The 11,501-nt window shown below is 32.4% G+C and overlaps 1 protein-coding gene across 1 annotated transcript; it reads right to left on the bottom strand.

Annotated features, from left to right (window-relative positions):
• Positions 1–9,041: 9,041 nt before the first annotated feature.
• On the bottom strand, positions 9,042–9,797 carry LOC140446527 (uncharacterized). Its single transcript, XM_072539088.1, has one exon. The coding sequence runs from the start codon at positions 9,795–9,797 to the stop codon at positions 9,042–9,044; it is 756 nt and encodes a 251-aa protein (XP_072395189.1).
• Positions 9,798–11,501: the final 1,704 nt, after the last annotated feature.

Raw genomic sequence — 11,501 nt, 5'->3', positions numbered from 1 at the left:
AGAGACGTTAGGAAGGAGCCGAGGTGCCAAAGAGGAGAGATCACATCATTGAGGAGACTGGACTTTTCTGGATATGTGCCAACATACAATTCAATAAGAAAAAAATGCTGTAAGTGTTTGTACAATTGAAATTGGTATCTGTGAAGGATATGTGTTGACATCATGGTCACTATCATTTAAATTTAAAGAATTGAGTTTTGTTTGACTAATCAAAAGTTACAGTTTTGTTGTTTTTTTGTTTCAAATAAAGGAAAGTTTAAGTAAAATTGGTTTTCACTTTTTATACATTTATGTAGATTTAAAATCTTATTATTATAAAAATTTCATTTATTTTCTTTTATGCTGATTGATAAGATAACGGCAGAAGTTGAAAATTGTTTTATTCCTTTTTTTTTATATAAAATAAAGAATACTTGATTTTTGTAATATACTATTTTCGTTTATTATTATCCTTCTTCTCTATCTCGATAAAGGACAACTAGAAAATCTTTGAATCCATCGAACACAGGTAATATAAGGAGTCTTATTTTACATTTGATAACAATTAAATTATAATTTTTTTATTGGTTCAATAAATTAAAATCAAAGTCAAAATAAACATTCATAACAAATGGCCCCCAACATGTAAAGCGTAGAAAGTATTTCTAGTTGAAATTTAAAAGGATAGAGAAAGAAAGCAGATTGATTGAAAATTTATTTGCTGATGGTTAAAGTTTATAATATTTGCTTTTATAACATAACATTTCAAATTTCTCTAGGTACAAATTTTTGCATGATATATTTTATGATATTTGATTGATTTTTACAACTGACAAAAGTTTTAAATTTTATTGCAATTATTTGAATTTATTGCATTTCGGATAAGAGGAAACGTTTTCGTCTTTGCAACATTACTCGAATTTCATATTTGGCGGGGATATTATTGCACAAATTTCAAAGCTTCACATTTGGCGGGGACAAAAACAGTAACGAAAAGAAACAATATGTCGACCACAAGGAGTCAAAGCAAAATGCAAGAAAGGAAGGAGGATAACAGAGAAGAGGAAACAATTGTTGAAGAAGGATCGGATAATGAAGGAAATGCTACAATAATGGAGGAAAGAAAAGAAACAGGGATGTTAGAAAAATTATTAGCAATGATGCAAATACAGACACAAACAATGAATGAAACATCAAAGAAAATGGATAGAAATCAACAAGAAACATCACTAAAAATGGATGAAACAAAACAAACAATGGAAGAAAACTAGCGGGAAACTAGGCAAGCAATAGAACTAAATAACAGAAATATAGAGCAGCGTTTGGAAAACTATGAACAAAAATTAGAAGAAAATGATAGGAAAATGGAAAAGCGTTTGGACAAATATGAAAATGATGTAAAAGTCTGTTTAGAAAAAGTCAGAGAAGAAACAGAGAAAACTAGAGATGCAGAGAGAAGAAATAGAAACTAAAATGAAAGATATTAAGACTGTCCAGAAAAAGGAATTAGAACAGATAGAAGAAAAATTTGAAATGGCGCTACAAGGAGACAGGAAAGAAGTAGAAAGGAGATTAAAGCAAAATGAAAAACAGATGGCAAAAATTGAACTAAGAGGAGTAGAGAGAAAAGAAGTTGTCATCCATGGAACAAGCGAAGCGAAATTACAGTTTGGCGGGGATGTAAGAAAACTGCACCCCGTACCGTTCAAGAATAATCTAAAGAAGAAGATACAATACATGGGAAACTTTGAGACAGCTAAGGAAATGATCAGAAATCATCTCAAAGATGAGACGAGTCTATGGTTCGACAGAAAAGTGGAGAAATTTGAAAATTGGCAAGAATTTGAAAATAAATTTCTGAGTTTTTTCTGGGGAAAGACAGAGCAATTACAGATAAACAAGGAGTTGCAAAGTGGGAAATACCATGAGAGGATGGGTATATCAGAAAAAACATACGCATTGCAAATGTACAATAACGCAAAACATCTGCAATACAATTATTCATCCGAGCAATTAGTAGAGTTGATTGCAAGACACTTTGATGACACAATTGAAGATCAAATCAATCTACAAAACTACAAAGACATTGATAGTTTATGCCAATTCCTACAAATAAGGGCATCACGGATGCAGGAAAGAAGAGCAAGAAGGTCACAAGAAAATTACAGACACCGAGAAACTCAGGAATACAGAGAGAGAGGACAAAATTTTAGGAGGGATTACACTAAACGAGAATTTATTCCGAGGAGGGAAAACGAAAATAGGGAAAACAGAAGAGGAAATGATGATTTCAAAAATCGGCCATGGAATGAGGACAGATATCGAGAAAATCACAACAGAAATAACACACGCGCATATCCCGAAAACAAAAATTACAATAGACGAAATGAATAGGAATATCGCGGAAACCGGAACGGATATGACAGACCAAAAGAAAATAGAAGAGAGGTAAATCATACACAAATAGAAGAAAATGAGGATGAAAGACACAACGATGAAAGAAGAAATACGGAAGAACAACAGTCGGTTTTTCACGAAAGCACCCACTAAAACCAAAAAACCAGGCAGGAATTTTTTGTCACCCGAAGGAATTTATTAAATTAGCAGGAAATAATGAGGAAAGAAGAGGAGTTAATTTAAAATTTGTAGATGGTTTCATCAAAAATAGACCAATCAAAATTTTGATAGACACCGGTTCAGAAATAACATTGGTAAACAGAAAATTAATAGAAGAAGTGAGTTTGACAAATTTAATCTACAAAATACCAAGGGTAAATTTGGTGGGTGCAAATAAACGGACATTGGCAACGATAAATGAAGGAATACCAGTGAGGGTACGATTGGATGAGAAAATGTATGCATTACAATGTGTAATAATGGCAAACATGTCGCATGACCTGATTGTAGGAGTGGACGAACTGGCAGAAAAACATGTAGTCATAGATTTCAAAAATAATACGATGAAACTAAGAGAAGAAAAAGAAGGAGAACAGAAAAATAAACATGGGAAACAGAAAATTGATAATTAGGAAAAGAACAAACAGTGGGAATGAATTTGGCAATGAAGCAAGGACAAAGAAGAAAAGGAAGAAAACTTAAGAAAAAGATAAAGGAAGTCAATACCGGGGATTCCTCAAAAGAAGAGATGAGCCCCGAAGAAGAAGAAGAAATAGTGTCAATAAAGGATATGATTGAAACAGTGGTATGTAAGGAAGAGATTGATGAAAAAGAGGAGGAAGAATGTGCGATAAATATGTATCAAGAATCTGAGGAACAAGAAAGAAAATTGATATGTGGAGAAGAAAAGGAAAATGAGGTGCGTCTGATGTTAAAAGAACACGAAACTTTAATAAATGAGGAAAACAGAGTGGCAAAAAAGTACGAACATTCATTTGAGGTAAAAAACTTGGGAAATTTTCGATCGAAGACTTACCCGATCCCATATAAATATCGACAACAGATGAAAGAAGAAATTAATAAAATGTTGGAAGAGCAAATAATTAAACGATGTGATTCACCGTATATTAATTCAATTGTAATAGTAAAGAAAAGCAGTGGAGAATTGAGACTATGTTTAGATGCCAGAAATATCAACCAGCACACGGTATGACAATATGAATCACCTCTAAACATCGAGGCCATATTTGGAAGAATTACAGGGTCACACATATTCTCTAAAATTGATTTAAAGCATAGTTTTTGGTTGATTCCTTTAGCTGAAAAATGTAGAAACTATACCGCGTTCTCAATTGATGGTATTGTATACAGGTTCAAGGTAGTGCCTTTTGGTTTACAAAGCGCTTGTGCAGCATTGATACGGGCTCTACATTCTATTTTAAATCGATACGAAGATTTCATAGTCCATTACATCGATGATGTGTTGATTTTTTCACGAGATATACAGAGCCATATGAAACATATAAAAATAATTCTGGAAGAATTGGACAGAGCGGGATTAAAATTAAACATCGAAAAAAAGAACAGGAGAAGGCGTTTCAAATATTAAAACAAGAATTTGCAAAAGGAACAAAAATATACCACCCCAATTATAATCTACCATTTATACTCCGAACTGATGCGTCAATACAAAAGTTTGCAGGAGTTTTATCACAGATACAAAACGACCAAGAAGTGCCAATATGTTTTATATCTCGGGTAACCAAAACTCACGAAAGAAAGTATAGTGTGACAGAATTGGAATTTGCCAGTGTACTATTTTGTGTAAACAAATTAAGATATTACTTATTGGGAGCTAAATTTACAATCGAGACGGATCATGCCGCTTTGGTTCACATCATGAAGAACCGATTGGTGAATAATCGGATACATAGAGGCATTCTATTACTACAGGAGTACGATTTTGAATTCCGGTATATCAAAGGAAAAGACAATATCATAGCCGACGCGCTAACACGGGATGAAGACACAGGAAAAAAGGAAGCAATTAAGTTACATGTGGGACTAAATATCGACACAAGAAGAAGGTGTATTCTCATTAAATGAAATAAGAAGAGACCAAGGAGAATTGGAGGAAAGAGAAAAAAGAAGAACGAAAATAGAAAACGACATATATTTCAAGAGAATAGACGGAAGGGAACTATATTTGGTGACACAAACATTGGCAGAGAAGATTGTAAAAAAATTGCACGAAGACAATGGACATATCGGTAGCAGAAAAGTCTGGCTGGTTTTTCGAGAAAATTATATTTGCCAACAAGATTACCGCATTGCAAAAGAAATTACACAAAAGTGCCAGATCTGTCAAAAGTGTAAAATTAGAAATTTCAAAAATGAAAACATTACAAGACATATTATATCCCGGAACAAATTAGATATTGTAGCAATAGAGATGTTAAGCGATCTAATTATGACGACGAAGAGGAATAAACATGTTTTAGTCATGGTCGATGTGTTTTCCAAATATGTAAAATTATACAGTTGCCGTACCACGAAAGGGGAAAAAATAATGAGAAAAATCGACAATTTTATAGCCACCCTAGGAACACCAAGAAGGATTCTTCTAGACAATGCAACATATTTTAGAAATGATCGTTTCAAGAGACAACTTCGAGAACGGGGAATAGAGACAAATTTTGTTAGCATCAGACATCCTCAGAGTAATCCGTCGGAACGTTTTATACAGGAAGTGACGAAATTTCTACGGATTACAACAGAGGGTCAACATCGACGATGGGATGGGAAAGTCGCCAAAGTAGAAACGTATCTAAATACCATCCCGAGCACCGTAACGAAAGAGACCCCAGAATATATAATGAAGGGTATAATGCCACTAAGACCATGGGAAGATATAGAACAAAAGGAATACACACAGATAATGGAAAATGTGCAGAGGAGATTGCGGAGAGCAAACGAAAAATATATCCAGAGACAAGACCAAAATAGTAAAAGAAGACCAGTTACTTTCAAAAAAGGTGAGAAGGTTATGGTAAGAGCATTGCGAGTGTCCAACATACCTAGCAACGTGTGCGGAAAGTTAATGCCTGTTTTTGAGGGTCCGTACATAGTAAACAATGAGAATGGGACAAATAGTTATGAGTTGAAGCACATAGAATCAGACAAGATTAGGGGAATTTATAATATCAACGATGTTTATAAATACTATGAATAAAATACTGAGATTGTTTTGCATCGAGAAAAATCCCTACATAATTCAGTAATTTTTATCATGTGCAAAGGCGGGGATTTGTCATACTTCTTCTTTCCCAACCAAAGAAAAAAATAAATAAAAAGATCCATCGGAATAAAATTTTAAGATATCATTATAAACAAAATGTATATAGTAATTTAAGATAAGATTTAGTGTAGATAAGAATAGAAATTTGTTTGGCAAACGACCTTTTCCGTTTCCAACAAAATTATCAAAAAACCCCTTTGTGTAGAATTAGAAGACATTTTACCTGTAAGTTAATCTTGTCAAAGTTTGTTTAAGACACTTTTAGGTGAGTCATAAATCTATAAAAACTGTTTTTTCTCTGCAGTTCTTTTTTACTTTCGTTTATTTTGACATACAAATATTTATTATGTTTTAAGGTGAATACAATTTGGATGGTATCAAAGCTATCCAGTGGGCAGAACGCATGAAAAAGATGCGCCAAATTGTTTGAAGCAGGACTACAAATTAAACGTCCAACCAACTGAGTATCGCTCTCAAATTCAGGAGTTCTAGGAGCTAGTCCTGATGGATTGATCAATAAAGAAGAAGCAACTGTGGAAATAAAATGTGCATATTCATTTAGAAACGATCAGTTGTCAGAATAGTTAAAAAATCATAATAAATATATTATTTTTTATGATGATGGTGGGAATTTAAGGGTAAATGAGAGACATAATTATTACCACCAAATCCAAGGTGCTCTCCATATTTTGAAAAAGAAAAAATGCTAATTATGCATATATACATTAAAAGATACAATTTCATGGAAAGGAACGATTCATGGAAAGGAAATCTTCAGCTCTTGGAAAATTTTTACTTTGAACAATATTTACCTAAGTTATTAGAGAATTAATTAATACTTTTAGACCTGTTTTTTTTTTATTCCATTTATTAAAATACATATGTGCTGTTCCCATGTCAGTTGATTATCTATGTATAAACCAAGGTATTTGGTACCATTTTTTTAATGAATTTAAATTACCCAAAGTTTAACTATAACTCTCCGTGTGCTTCTATATTTGAAATTATTGTATAACTACACTTACTCATATTAAGTGAGAGCTTGTTGTATCTGAACCATTCTTCTATATCCAGCTTTTTGGGATCTTTTTTTCAGCATCCAAGAGATTTTAAAGGCAGATTGGAAATGTAGTTTATACAGTGTGTTGCATTCAATATAAAGACAGCTCTATATTTTGGCCACCAGAATCAATAGTATAAGGATTTCTGGAAATGTTAAATATTGTAATAGGAAGGAGAGCACAGATACAGTTTAGGACTAGAGGAAATCATTTTGAAAACCCCAATGATAGTGAGTTTTAAAGATTTTGGTTATCTAAAGATGCAACTCCAAAAAAGAATATCACTGTAATCGAAGACATCATTTCTTGCAATTACTTCATGGAGGCCACAGATAAAGTATCGACCTTTAAAGAAAAGTATGCTATTTATGATCAGTTAATAAAGGACATCATGCTGCCACTACAGTTCAGATGTCAAACGAAAAATGGTATCTAGCAAGAAAATTTATATTGACTTCTAGCAACTTAGTGCGATTATTTCAGCCAGCTTGAAAAACAAATTTTCATTGAATTTGTTTAAAACACTTTTAGGTGAGTCATAAATCTATAACAACTGTTTTTTCTCTGCAGTTCTTTTTTACTTTTGTTTATTTTGACATACAAATACTTATTATGTTTTCAATTTGGATGGTACCAAAGCTATCCAGTGGGGCAGAACTCACGAAAGAGATGATCTAAACTGTTGGGAGTAGGGTGGGTCAACATTGTCACCCTTCTTATATATTGGGTACCACCACTGCTTTTTTGAGGAGATCAGGAAAAATGCTTTCTTTAAAATTTGTGTTGGTAGAGGACCAGCAATAAGACTCCTTTTATTACATCAACAAACAATCCGAAGTAGACCCTACTTTTCTTGTTCACTATTTTGGTTATCTAAAGATACAGTTCACTAATTGCATGAACATTTTGCTCATAAAATTAAAAATCCAATGAATATGTAAGAACAACATAAAATGAGAAATATGTTGTTATTAATTGAAATTTGAACATTTCAGGAACCAAACTATATCTTCTGAGAACATGTTTTTTGTTGTTTTAAGGTTTTATGCAATACACTCATTTTTGCAAGTTGTGAGTGATTTTGTAGCAAATGAAACTGTCTTATAGAGGAGCAAGGGAAGTAGACAATAATATAACAAGACTTTGCTAATTTATTAAATTAAATGTACATAATGTATTAATTAATTTAAAATTAATTACATTGTTACAATACTTACATACATTGTCTATCACTTTATTCAATATATAATATACAAACTAATTTACATTATAAATTATTTAAATACTCTACCTAGTTCCCTAAAATAAGACAAATATTAAAATTTTTGGGTGATTTTGAATAGCCATAAACAGTTATCTACGAGAAAAGAATGAAGAATTGGACTAGTATCTTTTGGTTGGTGATAATGGTTACCGAGTAAAGAAATACCTGAAAACACCCTTAGGCAATCCTCAATCGCCAGCTGAAAATTTATTTAATGAGGCACAAATTAGAACCAGAAAGCCAGTAGAAAGGATATTTGGACTATGGAAACAGCGGATTCCTGTATTGGTCTTTGAGGTTAGGGTAAAGCTAGAATGGATAGAAGATATAATTGCATCATCAGTGTTACACAATATTGCAATGTTTTTTAATGACCCTTTACCCATAATATATGAAGAAGAGAAAGCAGCAATGGCATTAGCAAATGTAGAAAATGAAACTGTCTGATAAAGTAGCAAGAGAAGTAGACAATAATGTAACAAGACTTCCAACTTGTGCACGAATGTTTTGTTAATCATTTAATCTATTAAATGTATGTAATGTAATTTTTGCAATCCTTCTATACACATATCATTTTATTTCATAATGAAACAAACTAAGTTACATTATGGATTATTGAAATGTAATACCCACCACTCTAGAATAAGACAGCAGATAAATACTAACATTCAAAATGAACAATTGGGTCTTCATTGTTTAAATAAATGTCTTTAATGTAATACCATACTTTTTACAGTGTTCACATAATGAGTAGGTACATCTTTGAATAAATATACTTATATTATATACTATATATTATAGATACAATTTACTTCTCTGAGTTAAAATATATTGTGTTTACAGTCGTCAAAAAAATAATATGTTAATCCTATACATTTCACATTGTATACAATAATTATATATTTTTAAACAAAAATTCTAAGTCAGACTTTTATCCAAATAAGGAGAATATAAAGAAATTCAATTGCAGAAATACAGAAGTACCTATATAGTTGAGTTCAATAAAATTCACCACAAAATTAAACAGACACAGTATATACTTTCAATAATACTCCTCAACTTCTTTAATTAGGGGATATTGGAAGTTTGTAAGGGCTGCACACAGTTGAAAAATTATTGAAAGCTGTGATATATAATAAGATGGAACTTGCTGCAGAATATTATAGCATTTTATCCTCCTGATGGCCCTTTCCACATGAATCCTAGCTTCTGCAATTTGCTGGGTTTCATACACCTGAGACTCTGTGAACTGTGGTGTTGATAAAAATGGTGGGATATTTAAAGACACCCCAGCAGGAAGCAAGTCTTTAATTAAGAAACCCTTATCTGCCACTATCAGATCTCCAGGGACCATCTGATCTAAAACTTTGCTCACCTCAACAATTTGTTTATCAGATGTAGACCCTGGATAAGCTGAGCTAACAAAGGTGATTACACCATTTGGTGCAACACCCACCAGTATTTTCCATGTGTTACGGTGTTTATATGGGCTGTAGGTCAATCTTTGTTTTTCCATGTTTGTTGGAACTGTACAATAAATTTCCGTGCAATCTAAAATTATCCTGCAATTTTTAAAATTTGTAAAAGCACTAGGAAGGCAGACCTGATTCCGTACTATAGATGGAATTGTTTTCATTAAATTCTTGAAAAGAACTTCATGTAGTGCATAGATCCGGGTCATTGCAATATTGGTTACTGTAGCTGTACTGCAACCAAATCTAATACTCAAATCTTCATGTGGGGAATTGAGCCTCAACTTTATTAGTGTCATAAATAGCTGATCTATTTTAGGAATCATTTTAACATTTCATCCAGCATAATATTTTAATTTAACGCTGTCCATTAAGTCAAAAAGAATCATGAACAACTCATTATTAGGAATGCCTGTATACATTAATATATGAGCATCATTTTTCTTCGCCATCTCATAGCTAAATCTTGTAGACTGCTTTTCAGTTAAATCAGCCACCTGTTGCCTTAGAAAATAAATCTCAGCATCTTCAGAAGCAGATGATGGACTTAAGAGAGAAGCATTCTGCTTTATGTGACTCACTTCTTGGTCTTGTTTTGAGGATCCTGGTATAGGTTCGGTTGAAGGTCCTGGTAGAGGTTCAGTTGAAGGTCCTGGTAGAGGTTCGGTTAAAGGTTCTGGCAGAGGTTCAGTTAGAGGATTATCACCAAAATTGACTATCTTTTTCACAGTTCTCTTTCTAAAAAAAACTTTTACAAAATATATACAGATGGGTCAAAAACGGAGCTAAATACAGGTTCAGCATTTTTTGTTTTAAGTATAAATTATATTGAAAAGTACAGAACCTCAAATTAAAGTTCCATTTTTAGTGCCGAGTCCTTTGCCATTGAAAAGGCATTAAAATGGTGTGCAACTTAAACATGCATGAATGTGGCAATAATATCAGACTCAAAATCAATATTAGAAGCAATTAGCGATCACCCACTAAATCAATTCGGAAATGCCTTAATTTTGAACATAAAAAAATTAATTATGGATCTAAACAAAATAATGTAACTGTTTAGTTTATTTGTACGAAAGCACATTTTGGAGTAGAAGATAATAAAATCACAGATATAGCCGCAAAAAGTACTCTACAACCATTATTTCAGCATTCACCCTACACTTCCAAAAAACATTTTTTATTTCAGCTTTAATTATAATAGAGCATAAATGTCAATATTACCCCCTTTAAATCTGAACCATGGTCGCGTTCCATCTCACTTATATAAAATTAGAATACTTAACTCTCCTGTCTGTATTTGTGACAATGTATCCACTTGTGATCTAAATCATATATTCCTAGAATGTTTTCTTAATTTTCAATTCTGTATCAAGAACTAATTTATCACGAATTTCCAGTGCTGCTAAATATTACAGCTCTCTTATCTTCCTTAGATAAATCGACACTTGATTCCATCATTAATTTTATCAGAAATGCAGAAGTAATGGTATTGTTTAAAGAAATAGACAACATGAAAACATTTAAAATAATTAAGAATTTACATGTTTTATGGCAAATAGATTTTGTCTGATGCCATGATCTCTCTCACACACACACACACACACACACACACACACACACACACACACACACACACACACACACACACACACACACACACACACACACACACACAACGAATAGAGCAACATAGAGCTTTACAGCAACAAGAAACATACCTTTTTTCTGGAGGTTGTATGTTGAACTTCTTCTGAATGTTAAAATTAAATAAGGTTGGACCATTCTTTTTTTCTTTATTTACAAAGTGGCAATCACACACTTCTGCAAATTCACTTGGGTCTCTGTAAATAAATAAATTTAAAACATAAATTTTTAAAATTAAACTATATAATTGTCTTACCTTATAAGAAAAATCCATCTATTTCTTTCAGTCTTGTTCTTTGGGAACCGAAAAAATTTGCATGTGTGTTTTGAACTGTAATGTTTACAGTCTGGAACAAAGCACATTCCCATTCTGAAGCAATATT

Source organism: Diabrotica undecimpunctata, chromosome 7 (assembly GCF_040954645.1).
Source record: "Diabrotica undecimpunctata isolate CICGRU chromosome 7, icDiaUnde3, whole genome shotgun sequence".
In the NCBI taxonomy this organism is placed as follows: Eukaryota; Metazoa; Arthropoda; class Insecta; order Coleoptera; family Chrysomelidae; genus Diabrotica; species Diabrotica undecimpunctata.
The sequence above is the reverse complement of the archived record's forward strand: the minus strand, read 5'-3'. Positions and strand labels throughout refer to the sequence as shown.

What these genes read in the sequence shown, in the direction of transcription:
- LOC140446527 (XM_072539088.1), bottom strand. Translation starts at nt 9,797, where the DNA reads ATGATTCCTAAAATAGATCAGCTATTTATGACACTAATAAAGTTGAGG.